This window comes from Polypterus senegalus, chromosome 17, assembly GCF_016835505.1.
Source record: "Polypterus senegalus isolate Bchr_013 chromosome 17, ASM1683550v1, whole genome shotgun sequence".
Classification (NCBI taxonomy): domain Eukaryota; kingdom Metazoa; phylum Chordata; class Cladistia; order Polypteriformes; family Polypteridae; genus Polypterus; species Polypterus senegalus.
The window spans coordinates 100,728,952-100,746,669 of NC_053170.1; the positions used below are offsets into that span (position 1 = coordinate 100,728,952).

Consider the following 17,718-nt stretch of genomic DNA (forward strand, 5'->3'; position numbering starts at 1 on the left):
AAAAGACGACACAGTGAGGGGCGTAGTAAGGGTGATGTATGTCGGGAAAGAGACGGGGGGATTCTCGTCTGTCTCTGTCCCTCTACGTTTTAACGTGTGCGTGTCTGAATGCTCCTTTGTGCTCTGTTTTAGGATGAGCTCTCAGATATCAGCCAAGGTGGCTCCAAGTCTGTCACGCCGATGTCAACGGCCGCATCGGATGTGGCAATGCCTTCTGTTGACACGCCCCTACGGGAGGAAGCCGAGGGATTGTCTAAGAATCTCAACACGGCGAGCAATAAACCAGACAGCAGCAAGAACATCGAAGTTCAAGTAGCCCCAGGTACTAGGACAGTCTCCATTGGTAAGTTGTGGGGCTGCTGGGATCCATGGCGTCTGTCTTCTTTACAGGGAAATGTGTTTGCCACAGGGGCTCGTTGCACTTCTGGACGTATGGGTGGGGGGGTCACTCGGCTCGCCCTGTGCCGGTACCCCAAACTGCTGCATGGATCTTTACTCTTTGGTGTTAACACGTGCTAAACATTTGATTAAAATACAGCAACAGTAATGGTGTGTTGACTTGGCAGCAGTGGCTTTAGAAAATAAAGACCTGCTTCTCGTGGCGCAGTCTCCCTGACCTTGCGTAGCCATTTCTACTGTTTGTCTTCAGTGCCATGAGTTGGCAGTTTATTAGGCACACCTCCCTAGTAACATGTTGCGCCTCTTTTGGCCTTCAGGTGGTATCCAATGACATGGCACTGCCACCACTTGTGCCTTGCTAAGTCTGTCCTGGTCAACTGTACTTGTGAAGCAGCGAGGAGTGACAACTGCTCAGCCACAAAGTGGTAGACCACTGTCATAGGAACGAACACGAGACAGCAAAAAGGTTTGGGGCAGCCACCCATATGTTATGCCCTGGCTGCAAATGGGTCATTTGTGAGTTGTTCACAGGTCAGAGTCCAAAACAGAACTGACTTAAGGCTGTTAAAGATGGCGGCTTTAAAGGTTGAGACAGGAAGTGATGTCATCGGCACCAGACCCAGAAGTGACATCATCATGTGCACCAGAAACGAACGTGTCTTCATTATATGTGGCGAAAAACGGAAAGTGACGTCATCATTTCATGCCAGAACCAAAAGTGACGTCATCATTGGTGCCAGAACCGTGCGAGATTTCCCATGGATGACCTGCAGAGGATTGAGAGAGAAAGTCAGTGCACCTCACCACCCTCTGGTCTGGTGTGGAACTCCCATTATTCAGGCCCTTTAGCTGCCTCCCATTTGCACGTGTGTGACACGACACACACTCACGAAGTGGGGCCGTTGAGCGCTGAGCTGAGTACATTCGTCTGACCAGGAAATCTGTAAGATGCTGGATGTTAGAACATTCAGAAATGATGCAAACCACTCCTTCCACCGCATTCCAGTGAGGTCAGTAGGCCTGAGGTTTGGGGACGGTGATGCCTTGACACTTCACTGTCATGTTCCTGTGACAATACAGCAGAAGTGTGGATAACCCGTAGCCAGGCAGTGGTGACCTTGGTTAGCAATCATACTACGCTGTGACTTGCTGCTCAGAAGATCTTCATTGGGTAGTACAATCCTAAAGTGTGTCCCACACCATCACACTGCCACCCCAAATTACATGTCGACCCCTCCAACAGCGTGATGCCAAAGAATCTGACCTGGCACCAAGTTGTTGTCCACTCCTTAACAGTTCTGCTTCTGGCCCACCGGAGATGTGCTTTATGCTTTCTTGTTTTTCACTGGCAGCACTGGCATGATTTTCTGGTGCTGTCGCCAATTCAAGACAAAGTCTAACAAAGGGTGTGCTCTGAGATGAGGGGATTGGCCTGGTGGTGGTGGCCCAGCTGTTTGCTTTGACACTTCTCATTATTAACCTTTGACCCCTCTGATTCACAAGCTGCTCTTCTCCACTGTTTTGCCTACCACTGGTAGTTTTCTTACTTTTCTCAAAATTCTTGGTAAACCCTTGGTTGTGCATGAAAACTCATGATGACAATAGTTTTGGGTATCATGCCATGTTCAGAGTCACTAAGGTCACACGTGTTGTCCATTTTGATTTTCAGTTGAACACTAGGTGCCCGATTTAAACTGCACACGGCTGGTTCACGCCTGCTGGATTTGAGAATTTGTTCTGCCCTTCGTGTTCAACTCTGATTCTGTGTGCCCCTTCATTTGGTCACCTTATCTGCTGCCAGTTTCTTTTCCTGATCTCCGAGTGACCACAATAGCAGAGTTAGTTTTACTCCGACTGTGGATTTGTGTTTGTGGCTTTGAAGATCAGTCCAGTTCGTCTCCATCCATATCCTGCCCTGTTGACTAAGCGTTGGCTTCATTTCATCTCCTGCTCTTGTCCTGCCTCAAATCTCACTGCACTCGCTTCTTTTACTCATTCCTGTCTCAAGTGACCACTTTCTGTAAGCAGCAGATCCAAAAATGGTTTGGGGTTTCAGCACAGGTGCTGGTCGCAATGAGGTGCTTTTCTTTAAATTGTAGAATGGCTGCAATTCTTGTGTTTCTTAATATTAATGTTGTGTCCGGTCTTCCTAACAATAGAAGATGACACCTGAATGGGCTCAGATGGTCTACTGGTTGTGAACATGTCAAGTGGCTGCCCGATTTAAATGACTCACAGAGCAGTGACCAAGCTCCGGCTGACATGATCAGTTTTCAAAAGTAACCATTATTTATTTGAAGGTTTATCAGAAAATGATGACAAATCAGATGTGCAGGCCATTATTGAATCTACTCCAGAGCTGGATATGGACCTCAGCGGGTACAAGGGAGCAAGGTGAGAGATTTGAATGTGTAGTTCCGTTTTTGTCTCTCTGTTTTCCATGTGCTCCTCCGTTTTTACAGTATGTCTGGGCTCTGTGTAAGTGAAGCTCATTATCACCCTTCTGTCATGTATTCGTATGAGAGATGCCAAGGTCCAGTTTTGGACAAAGGAGTGCAGGGCTTCCAGCTCCTGCTTCTGCCTGCATTTTGCTTCGACCCCTCCTATTGCTGTCTGTTGCTAAGCAATATTATCATGCCACAGTCACATGATGGGAAGACTACTGGAGCTCCGCCCCATGCCCTCCTGGCTCAGCCCCTTACCTGTGTGATGTTTGCACCTTCTCCATACATCCCCATGGCCTTTCTGCAGGGACTTTGCCTTCCTCTAACATCTCTTTGACATCCATGTTAGCTTTCTTGGCGTCTGTACCTTTTATAGCTGGGTGTGTACAGCACTCAATGGTGTCTCCCAGTCCAGCTTCTGTCCTGAAGGCGCAGTCCCAGTCAGTCTGGTCCTTCTTCACAGCATGTCATGTCTGAATGCTGTCTTGCGCTCTCATTTTACACGTTACTGTTTGTATGAACGTGATGTTGTGCACAAACTCTGTTGTCTTGCACCTTTCTTTGTATTTTTTTAAGTAAGCTAATGGTTTTTGAGGTTGTTCTTTAATTTTAGAATTGCGATTTTGCATTATAATACCCATGATTGTGCGTGGAGTCTGCATGTTCTCACAATGTCCAAGTGGGGCTCCTCTGTGTGCTCCAGTTTCCTTCCCCTGTCCAAAGAGGTGACACTCTTAAAATCTCTCTCTATATTAGTATATATATACATTTTATACATGCCCCTACACTCCCAGACCAATATATTATATAAAAGTAGAGACATAAGTTAAAAACATAAAGCAAGGATTTTAATGGGTTATGAGGGAAACAAAAGTAAAATCATTTGAAAATTATTTAATACCAGCTAAAAGAAATTCTGTAAAAGTGAAATCATTTGAAAATATTTATTTAATACAGACAACAGAGAAATATTATTATTATTTAATACAGGCAGTTAGAAAAAAAAAGTGAGTCGTGGCAAGTAGCGTCAGCGCTGTATGTTGCAATGCTGATGGAGAAGTGCACAGCCGCGCCGCTGGAGAGCAAAACGCTAAGAGTGTCGCCGTCCTCGGGCAACCAGAGCAACTGAACAAAATGCAGGCGGGCAGCAGACATGAGTTTCCTCGTTACATTTGGGTTATTTTCATCAAGAGAATCTGAGAAAAGAGAGTAGAATTACTTATAAAGTTACATCTAAGCACCATAAGAAGGTAGTAAAAATATATTTTTATTATGAAATTTGAAAATGAATTAAATACGGGACATTTACGTGTCCCTGAAAGGTCAGCACGGGACAGGGGACAAAATTCTCAACTATGGGTCATGTCCTGTATATAAGGGATGTCTGGCAACCCTACACTTGTGGGAACTGGCATCGCTAAACTGGCCCTAGTGTTTGTGTGTTCACCCTGTGATGGACGGGCGCCCTGTCCAGGTGTTGTTCCTACCTTGCGCCCAAATACTTGCCTAAATAGGGTCCAGCTGCCCTGACAACCATTCCATGCTAAACAGGTTAGAAAAATGGACGAGTGTTTGTCAAATGACTGAATGAATGAATGAACTAACAGGACCTACGACTCCAGAGGTAATCAGACCTTCAAAAAGACAGGAGGCTGTGAATGGTACTTCAAGTGATGCTTTTTTGTTTCTGTCCCCATCTTGTCACACAGCACGCCAACCAAAGGAATTGAAAACAAAGCATTTGATCGCAACACTGAGTCTTTGTTTGAAGAGCTGTCATCTGCCGGATCGGGGCTTATTGGGGATGTGGACGAGGGAGCAGATCTTCTGGGTAAGCAGCCTTGGGAAAGAATGACATCCATAACGCTCCATCTTGGACTAGTCTGACTCTGTGGTTTGTTGACTTCCTGCTCTTAGACTAACGTAGAGAAGTAGAACACAAACAGCGTTCAAAGACACATTTGTACTTCACTACAGGAGTGTCTTTGTATGTGAGAGCTTGTCCATTTTATTATTTAAAGAGGTGTTAATGGTAACCATTGTTTGACTCCTTTGCATTAAGAGTAGAAACCAAATCACCTTATCAATTGTAAGACTGAAGCGAGTATTCTTTCTAATTTAATTGCTTTTAGATTTACTCTGAGGTACGTTGTTTTCTACCTGGCAGCTGTCAGGTTCAGAATGAAGCTTAGCCTCCAGAATTTAGTCTCAAGCCTAGCAAATAAAACTCGGCCTGATCCACGACTTGAGTAGCAGGCTGTCGGCCTGTACAGGCCCATCAGCAAAGAGGTCTTCAAAATGGGGGGAGAGGGACTATAAAACCCCTTGATATTAACAAATTTCTTTTTACATTTTAAAGATTTATTAACAAAAAAAGATCCAAAAAGTAAATGCAAAAACCATGCAGGAATGATCTTAAGGGAGTGCCTGGAGGGCAACCCAAAATCAAAGAGCACGGGACACAGTTCCAAAGAGCGGCAGAAGAGAGAAGCAGATACTCCGATGACGAAGCTGTGCACTGTTGCTCTTACAGTGAGCTGCTCTTTTTCTGTTTCCTTTCCCTTCTCGTGTACAATTTCAGATGGACTTTGTGGTTTTGAACCCAGAGAAACAGGAATTTCACATTGGAGTTATACAGTTCGGAATGGTTGAAAAGTTGGACTTCTCACTACGCCCTTTTGTTTGTTTACTGGCAGCTGCCATTTGTTGAGTTAGCATTGGTGGCATCCCAACAGCCTCCAGGGGCGCGCTACACGTGACGACATCTAGAGGGGCCGGCTGAACACTTTGTGGGGTATCAGATAGTTGGGTTCTGTAATTGAGTCCATTTCGCTATTTTCTCTGACTTACAATATTTTTTTCTGGCTTTAGACTTAGATTTTTGGATTAGCGTCCTGATTTTTTTTTTTTGGGCTGTCTTTTTGGTATTGACCACTGATTGGCCTTGACCGTGCCCTTTCTCCTGATCCCAGTCTTATGCTTTGACGGTCTCGCCCTGAGTCAGCACTGTCACAGTCTTATAAAAGGCCTTGGTATGGGGGGGTCCTGCCCCCTTCGGCTCAAGGACTCCTTGAGATATATATATATATATATATAAGCAACTTCAGCAAAAATGTTCATTGACTATCAACAGAGAGAAATTATTAAAGAAAAAGAATTTACACAAAGACAGCAAAGGAAAAGACACTGAGGCCAGGGATAACTAACGCTTTTAATATGTTTAACTAGACCCATGAGGACAGTATTTGAGCGACACGCCAGGCCATTTTACATTCTGGAAGCAGAATTGATTGTCTTAGCGTGCTCCACTTGACTTTGTTTAAAACACCGTTGACACTTCACCGACACCACGGCAGCACGCTGTGCTTGTGCACTGCAAGTCCAGTTCAATGCTTCATTCACTGTAAAGGCTTGGGCCTGATCAGATGGACTGTTGTTCTCATCTGGGCCCATTCATACTTTCCATCTTGAAAGACACCAGTGATGCAGGCCTCGGGGTAGGAGACTTGGGTACTGCGCTGCACTCTACTGATCGCTCCCTGCCTTGTGTCCTGTTTTTCTGGATAGCCAAGTAGAACAAAAAGAAGATGCATGGAGGAGGCTGTGTTGCCCCACGTGAGCATCTGCTTACTCAGCATGACCACCTTGCACGCTGCAGCTGAGTAGCACAGTCCTGACCAGCGTATTGGATTTGAAGGTGTAAACTGCAGACGCTCACATGTTAGTGTTACTGTGTAGGCGCGCCATTTTGTTATTCTTATTTCGGCTCAGATGTCTTTACTAAAGCAAAACTAGAAAAGTCAGTTGACATTCCGCACATCGGACCAGAAACGTTGCCACCCAGCAGAGAGTGGACAGGAGGTAAGGTGCTGCAGCAGCAGTTTGGCAGCACAGGTTTCTTGAGCGAATGTTCCAGAAGGGTCTCGTCTCCACTTTTTATTCATTTGCGTTCCCCCCCGGGGGTGTTCCCGAGGATGGTGTGGGCTGACACACTGATCACCCTGTTCTCACAGAGAACAAAAGGCCCTTTCGGTGAAAGCGGACATTTCCGCCACTGCAGCAGAAGCAGCGCTGAAACTGCTGACGGCTCAGCTGACTTGTGATTTGCTGATTTTTTGTAATCTCGGCTTTATCAAGGCTGTGAATATCTAGGAGCTTATTTATGAGGCTTATTTTCTTGCAGTATTTTGGTTGAACCTTTTTTTTTTTTTTTGGAGTTACCGTGACGGTCATCTTATATTTTTGTGATCACCGTTGCTATTGCACAATGACGGTTGCTAAGGGGTGCAGCCCCAGAAGTCATCAGTGCACCAACCAGAGCTCCATAGAAACCTCATCGTCAATTCTTAGCAGTTGTTGTGAACCAATCTGTTAGTTTGTCGACTTTTGCTCTGGTGTTTTGGCGTAGGACTGAGTGTTGTCTAGTCTTCTCCTAGTCCCTTTACTAAGCCGCATAGTCGCCTGCCTTTTAACACCGACTTGAAAATGGGAGCTCAACAGTTACCTGGAAATGTATCTCAGCAAAACCTCAAAGTCACTTGTGTGATGACGCATGGAATCGCTGAGCTGTGTCAGTGTACAGCATAAGTAAGTAGCAGACGGAATTTTAGGCAGGAGCCAGAAGATGACACGTTAGTCAAAGTTAGCCAAGTGTTTTTAAGCGACGGGTCCGATCGACCAGACATCACACCCAAATCAAAAGAGAGAAAGAACACGGTGAGCTCTTGGCATGTCTCGCTTTTGCTCTTTGCCACTCTACTCTCATTTCCAAACGCGACAAGTCTGGTTGGACCAATCAGGTCTCACTTTCACTGTCGCCATGGGTTGGTGTTGACTGTGTGCTGAATTTTCGTTGTGCTAAACACCTGCATGTGTGCAAGTGAGTCTGGACTTGGTCTTTGCCACTGAGAAGAAGAGTGAAGTGATTAGAAGTGAAGTGTGTCACCAAAGACAGCACATTATACTCCAAGAGTGACAAATCAATCTAGTGATGCCAAACCTGTAGTGCACTGCGGTGTTTGCACACGTTCGCCACGTATCCCAGCAGTGCTCACTAAGTGTCGATGAGGGTGCATGTCGCACTAACTAGGGTTTTTCTTTCCATGCTCTCCTGTCTCGGCTGCTTCCACAGGGGAATACTCTGGTGTGTATGTCTTCACTTTCTCTGTCTCTTATGTTGTGTCCCTCTCCCGATTTGCTGCTGGCCATTTCTCTAAGAAGACAAATACAAATGAGACATCCCTTTATGCCCCTCGTATCAGTTGGCAGGAGGCAGAGCGCAGGTCTGAGTGGTGTGCTCCATAATCCACTGTCCACGTCTCACCATGTTAACTGTTACTGCATAGCAGTCCCTGAAAATCGAATGCACGTGGCGCAGGTGGGGGGACTGTCAGTCAGTCAGGTAGAAAGACATTTCTCTACAGCTACATGAAGGGCACCCCAAGTCCCTGTCTCAGCAACCCCATACTTGTACTTAAATGTAATATGCAAGCTTACTTATATACATTGGCATTGACTGGCACCAGGAAGGTCTGCTGTGCCAGTCTTCAAAAACTACGGTGGTCTCCGTGTGCATGTGACTGGGCTGTAAGTGCAAAGGGCCAACCCAGGAAGGGACTGAGAAGATGTCTACTCTTTAGGCAGTGGCCTAATGTACTGTTTGCAGTATGGTCACCTACAAATTTACTGTCTCCCCTCAATCAATGTGCTGCTACCCACACTGGGCGCTGCTTGCTTAGAGTGTGCCAAAGACTCTAGTAAGCACTGTAGAGAAGTTTCTTTCAGCTTTACGTCACTCCCTGATACACTCGCCTGCCCTTCTCCATGTAAGTTTGATTTTCTGGAACAAGCGAGATCTGATCTATCTGGGCAGCCAAGGGGGCTCACCAGGAGCATTACAACTGGGAGCCTTCCTCCTGTCCATCAATTCATTTTCTGCCGACACTTACTCTACTGTTGGGTTGTCTCATATTGGGTGGCGTGGCACACACACTTGGGAACCCACCACACAGAGGTCTCCAGACGTGAGCTTGTGCTCTCCGTCCTGCCAACTGGTCAGCCTGCCTCTCTTGATGCCTGCTGTTCCCCTGAACCTGAATGTGTGTTTTAGATAAATTTGACCCCCACATCCCTCTCCAGGTCCACCCATCCAGGTGTAAATAATGACCTTTTGTTTTAAAGACTGGCATCATCATGATGCCTACTGCTTGCTTTTGAGAGTAAACCAGCATGTGATGTTTTAGGAGGAAGCAATGCTGTGTGGTCTGTCGATGTGGGCCGGGGGTGACAGATGTGTCACAGATTTGGTTGCTTCCATCCTGTGGCCAGCAGCACTCGGCCCCTTTGCCTGTGGCACTTTGTTTGTTTGTTTGCTTGTTTGTTTCACCTCCGCCTGTACTTGAAGCTCAGCTGTCTGATGGTCGCTTTGTTTCTCACGGCTTCTCACTGTGTGCAAATGTCTCTCTTTTTGTTTTGTTTTTGTATTTTTTCTTCTTCTCTACATGGACTTGCATGGGTTTTCAGATCATAGTTTCTTTGGTAAGGTTTCACCTGCTTTACTATGCTCTATTGCTGCCATTTTGTCTTATCTTCCATCTTCTAATAATAACACACAATTAGCCAGCTCGCTATAATACCGTTCAGGGGGCCGTCTTTACTTTACTATCCACCTTACAAAAATGGATATTAAGAATACAAACATTCAAGCAAACCTCTACCCACAAAGCCCAGTTTCGGACTGGCCTTCTCCTTTTGCCTTCAGAGCCGTAATGAGTAAGCCAGAACAATCGGACCTGGAGCCTGGCATCATTGGTCTGATAGCCTGTACTCTCCCGGAGCCAAACAAATGTCCTGTCTGCGCCATGCTGAATGACACTTTAGAAGATGTCGGGACGTTCAGCTTTGTAAATTCACTAGAAAGAGTGATCTGGAAGTGATGAGATTTACAAGACACCTTACTGGGACTGAGTACTCTCACCACTTAGCTGAGTGGCTTCCCCATCCTGCTGATTAATCACCAAGGCACATTAACTTAGAAATATTTTAAAAAGCTATTCAAAATGCTAACATTAAAACTTTCTATGAAAGCAAACATTCACAAGAACAAAGATGAGGATGCACCCTCCTTCCTACCTGGCCTAAGGTATCCAGAGCAGTGTGTCGTCCCCTAAGCAGATGCTACCTTAGAGAAAAAGCCAAGCCACAGGACCGCACTGTGGCACAATGACCTGTGCCATGCGGCTGGCAACTCACATCAGTGTACGGGTAGAGCCTGAAACTTTAAGAGCAATGACCAAAGGAAGGAAAAAGTCTTTGACTGGAAGAGTGTGTGGGGTTAAGAGCAGGCAAATGGAAGGGTTAGGGTTGGAGACTCAGAATCCGATTGGCTGGGCCACGGGCCAATAGCTGGCAAAAAAATAAGGAAGGGGTGGAGTCAAAGTCTGAGACACAAGCAGGAGGAGCCAGGGATAAAAGGTGGGGTGAGGCGGACCCAAACACAAGTAAGAGTGGTAAAGCGTTGGCAAAAGGAACACTAGGACGGGTGTTTTGTTGTGGTAGCGTCCTTGAGCGACTCTGTTCTCCGCTTTGTGCTCTTTGTTATGTGGATCATAACAGAATTCCCTAAATCCCATACTCTTACCACACTGTCAGGGTTGACTGCTACTGTACTGTACTGTACTGTAGTTCTGCCATTCTTGTACATCTGTAACCCCAGGCAATTCGACAGAGAACAGGCTGGAGAGAATGATACGGGTTTATTTATACATTGTAGATAATGTGCCTAAAAAATCAGCGGCTGGGTATAGTGAGTGCTGGTCAAATAATACAACCTGATAGTAACTGCCAGGTGGCTCTCCGTCTTATTATTTGATTTGTCATATTGGTCCGGCTTGGTCTTTGCTCCTGCATAGCCATTGAATGGAGCAGCCAGTGAGAGAGACCATCATGCCTTTACCCAGCACTTGAGAAATGGTCTTTTCTGACAGAGAGAGAGAAAGGTTGGGAGCATGCGCTGGTAGCACCTTGCCAAACCCGAGTGCAGCCGTGCAATGGGTGACACCTCCGCACCACACTGGATCAGTGTGAGGTTTTTTATGGAGGCTGGAGTGCCCATCCTGCCGCTAACCCCCGAGTTTTCCCTGTAAGTTGGGGGACCTGCTTGCAGGGATGGGTCAGGTTGACGTCACACCCAGGATGGGGCAATGGCAGGTTAAGGGCCTTACTCAAGGGCCCCACGGAGCAGAGTCACTTCTGGCGTTTACAGGATTCAAACTGGCAACCATCTAATTGCCTGAGCTTATCGCTGGCCTCCGAGCCACCACTCCACCGCACTTCTGATCTAATAGGGTCTTAAGTATGTGCCTGAGCAGCAACTGGCTTATTAGCGTCCCTGCATTTTGAAATTAGGGTATTGTTAAACATTAACTTCCCTGCTAGGTTTATTATTTCAGAGTTAGAATAAAAGAGTGTGGCTAAAAGATATTTGATAAAGACAGGCTGCAAAAATATGAATCTTATTAGACGCTGACAGGAGTGGACCCTAGCATGGTGGTCTGCTGTCGTCGACCATCCTTGCCAAAGTCTTGTTGCGTTTCTAGAGATGCCCTGATCCCTGATTTGAGCATTTGTGAACGCATCTGTCCACCTTTCTCTGTCATTTGCCGTACAAATGTCACTCACTTTGTTTTATGTCTGTTGTCCCATTTGCTGTACACTCTTGAGACTGTGGTGTGTGACGGTCCGGCACCAACCATCTCATCACAGCCAAATTGCTTCTTCGCCATTCTTGCGTTTGGTTGAACAGTAACTGAAACGCTCAGTCAGGTCCCCATGATACATTGCTCGAGACGAAGCCTAATAAAGTGGCCCCTGGGTGTGTAGTTTTAATATTACGTTGCGGTTCCATTGTTAAATATCCCCTCTCACGTATTCTTTCATTTTTTTTATTCAGTGACACTCCTGGGCTTTAGTTGTTGACGCACGTCAGATGGTGACACTATGGCTAATGTCATGAAGGAAGGTGAATTTGTCACCACTCTGGTGTCTTGGGCAGAGCAAATGGTGCCTACCTCTGTGTTTTAATGTACACTGCGGCTTCACTGCTTTCTCAAGCTTAAGAGCACAATACATGGAGGAAGACATTTAGGAGCTGATGGTGGGCTCAGGGTAGGAGGTGAGGTGAGGTGCATCCTCGTCTCAGTAAGCCCAATGTCTTAGTCACACTACCTCCCTACTCTTAAAGTTCACTTTAAAATCTGCACTAAAACTCACTGGGCTGTTGTAGAAGTGACATTTCATTCTTATTATACGTCGTATATGCAGTGGTGCTGCAGAACTAAACCCTAACATGAATGTTCAATGTGATTGTCTAATCTCATACTTACCTGGGCACGTTCACTTCATCCACTTGAGTTGGAAAGCCAGTTTTAACACTGGCCTCTGTTTTTCTCCACAGGTATGGGACGTGAGGTTGAAAATCTAATTCTGGAGAACACCCAGCTTCTGGAGACAAAGTGAGTCTTTGTTCACAATACATCATGACTTTGGTTGGCTCATCTTGAGATTCTCCAAAATTTGCGCCACCTCGTTGGGTTGTGGTCAAGACGTTGAGACATGACCACGTCAACTGCACCTTGTCTTGGCTCTTTGAGGTTCTCTGAGGCCCAGTCCACACCAACATGGGCAAATTTGAAAAGGCATCCTTTTTTTAATTCTTTTTCCATTTCATTATTCGTTTCTTAGCTGAGATGTTTCAGGTGAGCTGGACACTCCTGTAACAATAAGCTGGTACTTCATGATTCCAGTGCTTAGCGATGAATGGAGTTCATTTCTTCCAGAATGCACTGGACTCTCCAGGTTTCACTCCAAATCCTCTTTTTAAGCCGCCCATCTCTCTGTACTTAGAAATGCTCTGAACGTGGTGAAGAATGACTTGATAGCCAAGGTGGATGATCTGTCCTGTGAGAAGGAGGTCCTGAAAGGAGAGCTGCAAGCTGTGAAACAGGCCAAGCAGAAACTGGAGGAGAGAAACCGTGAACTAGAGGAAGAACTGAAAAAGTAAGCGACAGAAGAAGTTTAAGTGTGTGTGTGTGTGCGCAGCACTAAACGTTAAGTACACGTCAGCGCCGTTCATGCTGTGGTCAGTATCTGCTCATTGTTAGATTACAGGTAACTCCACAGAAAAAAGGTGAATTTGTAGAAAAATGGACTGCTTGGTTTTTCACCAACATAAATATCATGTACTGTTCTCAGAGCAACAAGATACAAAGTCAGAAATCAAAATTACTTGTATTGATTTATTTCCAGGGCTCGTGTAGAAATTGAAGAGGCAAAGCAAAAGTCAAAGGAGGAAGATGATGTAAGTGTGTCTTTGTTTTAGCATCTTTCAGAATGTAAACCATCGTGAAAAAAATCATGGTGTGCTGCTCAGCTTAGTAGCAGTTTGCTGAATTTTTTGTTCGAACTGTTTTACTGCACATGCATAACCCATGCTTGATATAAGGGCCTCTGATCACTACTGCCTGTACTGCCTGGCCTTTGTTAGACCTTCATCATCATCATCATCATCATTCACCTTTTAACAACCATTTTATGAGCTTAGTCAAGCTGGGCATGTGATGCCCAGGTGCCCGCGGCCTTGGACTCCTTCCATTTCCCTGGACAGTCATAACCAAGATGGACTCTAGAGAATGAGGACACAAACTACAACTATGGCTCAGGAACTGCAAAATGTAGTTAATAAAACAATTCAGTCAGTGTCCAGTTTGCAGTGTAGAGCAGAAATCTTTCAAGAAATTATCCGTTGAAACAATGCTACATGAGGAAGCTAAAAGCAATAAATAATTACATCTAATGAATAGTTAAGTCAAGGATAAAATCGGTCAGAATCATTTCCCTCTGTTATATGCTCCTTTCCTCTCTTTTCCATCTCATCTTGCTCACCCAATAGGCGGCATGCTCAGCAGGGCTGAGACACCAGCGTATGCGGCCCTCAGACCAACACTCATCACAGCCACCTCCGTCGGTACCCACAAGGACATTTGGAGTCTGACTACTTCGTCCTGCCACCTTACTTCAGTCCAGCAGGACCTCTGCAGCATTCCTCAAAATCATCAGAGGTTGATCCACCCCAGCACGCTTCTGCTTGTACTCCTTTGCTGGGGTTGTCTGACCACTCGCCTCCTTCAAGCCAACTGGCTGCTGCTCGGTTCTGTCCAGCTTTCTTTTGTTAACCTCTTGATTTCTTCGTCCTGATTTCTTTCTCTTCATTTCTTTCCTGCGCAGACCTTTTTATAACCCTATCATCTGTGCCAGCTGTCTTAAGACATTTTGAAATTGAAGCCATTGGTGTAAATGTTTGCAGTGCACTATGCAATGAATATGTCTGTTATGTGTCTTTTGCTATGGGATTTGCAAAAGCTGTGCTAATGTTTGTGATGGAGTGACAGAGACGTACCAACAGGGTGGATACACAGGCACTTATCTTTTTATTGAAGCGGATGAGTGCAAATGTACCAACCGATTGGCGCAGTCTCAATGAGGGATGGCTGTGCCAATTGCGTTCATGCATGTTAAAGAGCAATTAGCCAATTTTCTCATTAAGTTCTCTGTGGCTGTGCTACTTTTCCTCACGCACCTAAGCTCAAAAAGTCTCTAAGCTGCACTATATATTTTTTAATTAAAACACCTGCATCTGATTGGACACACTCCCTCACTGGCTAGTTAAACCGTAAAAATATTGGGGTGATGTCAGTTATTCTCATGACGTCTGTCTCCACCTCCAGCCACATTTTCTTAGCCCTGCCTGTGGACCTCATCCTCCACACCTCACTCCAAAGAGGCCGCGAATATTCTGGTGTAACTCCTGTTAGAATGAAGCAATCTGAACCAAAAAAATCTGCTCTATCCCTTGACGTATGTGTGACTGATTGCAGTGATTTCTGTTTTCTGCCAGACACATTTCGACGCCGCGCTTCATGTTCCTAAATGTATCAACAAGCATCTTGAGGGGAAGAACAGCAGCAATTTCACATTGGATGTTTTCCTTCAAATCTCCCACAGTGCGAGGCTTGTTCCAATAGACTTTTCCTCTGAGCAGACCCCAAAGGAAGAAGTCTGGTGGTGTCAGATCCGGCGACCATGGTGGCGAAAGCCCCTTTGAAATGACCCTGTTGCCAAAGAAGGACTCAGTTCCTGCCAAGCTCCTTGCCAATATGTGACATGTTGCTCCATCTAGCTGGAAGTCACCTTCCATTAACTCACAACCATCCAGTTGATTCTGACATCAATTGATCAAACTGGTGACCCCCAATAGGTTTGCACCATGAAGACGCGCTGCTCAGTACTGTAGACCACCACCCTGATGAGAGGTCGAGTGACTGAGTGAAGGGTTACGGGCGCCCAGAAGTTGCAAACGGCTCTTAAGCATCGCGATGGCTGTCCGGCACCTACCTCATCGCTCCGACGCAGTGACCTCCTGGCTTGTTGGAAGCTCCATATACTGAGGAGCACATTGCACGTTGTACATTGTTTCGTTCAGTTTGCTTTATCCTAGAGAAAGTCACTACAGAATATTCAGGGCCTCTTTCGAGTGAATCTCCACTATTGTTATTTATCCATCATATAGAAATAAAACACTAGAGCTCCTCTCTCTTATTACTTGGTTCTTATTTGTAATGTTTCAGGTGGTGTTTGTTTCGTTTATGTTCCTCAACTATCTAGGCGGTCCCTGTCATATTTCATTGTTTACTGCTTTTCCATAGTTCGTGAAGTGGTCCATTCAGTTCCATATCTTCTTCTAAAAGACCCTCTTTCTGTGACTGGGGACACTGGCCCCCCTAGGTCACCATGAATGAACTTGGCCTACATGTGGGTAACTGGTGTAGAAGGCCACACCACAGTTTGCAGATTTGAAATTGCCAAGCTTTTCTTCTCTGATTTGCAGAGTGATGTGCCCACAGCGCAGAGGAAAAGGTTTACCAGAGTGGAGATGGCGCGTGTTCTCATGGAGCGCAATCAGTACAAAGAAAGGCTGATGGAGCTGCAGGAGGCGGTGCGATGGACTGAGATGATACGGTGAGAAACATTGTCCAGTCCAGTAAACCCCGTCATGAACCATTCATCTTTGTAATATAAAGTACTTGTGTGAAGTCTAAGGTGGTAAGTGTTACAGTGCTCGGGGCCTGCACTCGACTATAAACTGAATACGCGTAGCGCCTTCGTTTCCTTTATTCGCGTGGGTTCAGTGATCCTGATAAATCGGAGGTCCGCTCTAAGCTTACTGCACTTTGTCTCCACCAGAGCTTCCAGAGAAAACCCAGCGCTGAACGAGAAGAAGAAGTCCAGCATCTGGCAGTTGTAAGCATTTTTAATGCGTCCCTTCATTTTTTAAGTTGACAATGCAAATGTCGATGTGATGAATGCACTGAATAATGTCTTCTCTTTCATGTCTTTTGTTTCCTCATCTGCAGCATGTAGGTAAATCTGGTATTTGTGGTCAATGCCTAGTATGGAGAGCTGCATGCATGTGGTTTTCTGTCTGTTCTGTTTGTTGCTCTTTTTTTTTTTTGGCTTGAGGCTGGGAACATGGCCTACTCTCTCAGGAAGTGTGAATGAGCTCTTTTTAATGATCTCGGCTGGGGTGTTTTGTTTGATGGGCGTTGGATGGCATAACTCAGATTCCAGAGTGCCACCTACGACTAAAAGTTAATGTAGACGAACGATAAAAGTCTGGTGCTTTGACTTGGGCAAGGGGAGAACTCGAGGAAAGTTCTCAAGTGACTCTGCATGGCGTGGCCCATAGAATTACTGCGAGTTGTGTGTGTCTGCAGACTATGAATTATCTGCACCCTTGCGTTGTCAGCATATCACAAATAGTTGGAACTTTTGATCATCAGAATATTTTAAGCTTTTTGTAGTCGTGTTGGCTGCAGAAAGGCACTATACTATATGTCAGACATGTTTATTCCTTGTTGCTAGTGTGATTGGAAGTGTCATGTAATTGTCGTGATTTGACTCTTTAGGCCTATCTCGATAGGTAGTTTAAATGGGCCGAGGCCTCTGTGTGAGGAGGGTCTTCAGCGTCTCATCATTTCATTTCCCTCAAGACTTTTACTGGTGGCAAGTGAGGAGCTCAAAGGTTTTCTGACTGGGAGCTTTTTCTTTCATAACTGGGCTAACAAAGCTTGATCCTCTGCATCTTTGCTGTCATCACACTTCATCACTAAGCAATTTGGGAGCCTGACAATTGGACCGTTTTGGATTTTTTGGCCTTGAGTGGAAAAAAAATAATCGAAAGCAGTGGTTTTCAGTGACGGCATGCTTTGAACCTTTGCATGGGTTCTTGGGTTGTAAAACATGGACTGCAAGGCTGTCACATCCGGGCACATAGTTGATCTCCACTTTCTTGTCGTTTTTACGCAGCTTCAGCCGTCTCTTCAGCTCTTCAAGTAACACGGCGCGGAAGCCTGACCCTCCGGTCAATGTGAAGTTCAACGCCCCGACCTCTCACATTACGCCGACGGTCAAGAAGAGGAGCACCACGCTGTCTCAGCTGCCAAGTGACAAATCAAAGGCATTTGACTTCCTTAATGATGAGTGAGAATTATTGTTTAATTCAGGAATTCTTTATTTCTTTACATTGCTATACATTTGCTTGTTTGCTGTGGACAGCAGGGGTGGCTCAACGGGTCATTTTAAATGAATCAGATGCCACAACACTGGACTGGCTGACAAAGGCACAAAAACATGGATGGATGGTTATAACAAATTTATTTCTATAGCACACCTTTGTACCAAGCATGTAGCTCAGGGGTGCCCACACTTGTTCGGCTTGCGAGCTACTTTTAAAATGACCAGGTTGAAATGATCTACCTAC

General features: G+C 45.5%; 1 protein-coding gene across 1 annotated transcript in view; it reads left to right on the forward strand.

The window, feature by feature from the left end:
• The window catches only part of LOC120517219 (C-Jun-amino-terminal kinase-interacting protein 4-like), a 43,036-nt gene extending 25,318 nt beyond the window's left edge, over positions 1-17,718 (forward strand). The window contains exons 6-17 of the mRNA XM_039739386.1: positions 133-343; positions 2,700-2,793; positions 4,553-4,674; positions 7,975-7,986; positions 9,366-9,380; positions 12,298-12,355; positions 12,747-12,899; positions 13,149-13,200; positions 15,787-15,917; positions 16,143-16,199; positions 16,313-16,315; positions 17,265-17,718. Of these exons, the coding sequence (XP_039595320.1) occupies positions 133-343; positions 2,700-2,793; positions 4,553-4,674; positions 7,975-7,986; positions 9,366-9,380; positions 12,298-12,355; positions 12,747-12,899; positions 13,149-13,200; positions 15,787-15,917; positions 16,143-16,199; positions 16,313-16,315; positions 17,265-17,442 (1,086 nt within the window). The 3' untranslated portion in view covers positions 17,443-17,718. The remainder of the gene's footprint in view (positions 1-132; positions 344-2,699; positions 2,794-4,552; positions 4,675-7,974; positions 7,987-9,365; positions 9,381-12,297; positions 12,356-12,746; positions 12,900-13,148; positions 13,201-15,786; positions 15,918-16,142; positions 16,200-16,312; positions 16,316-17,264) is intronic.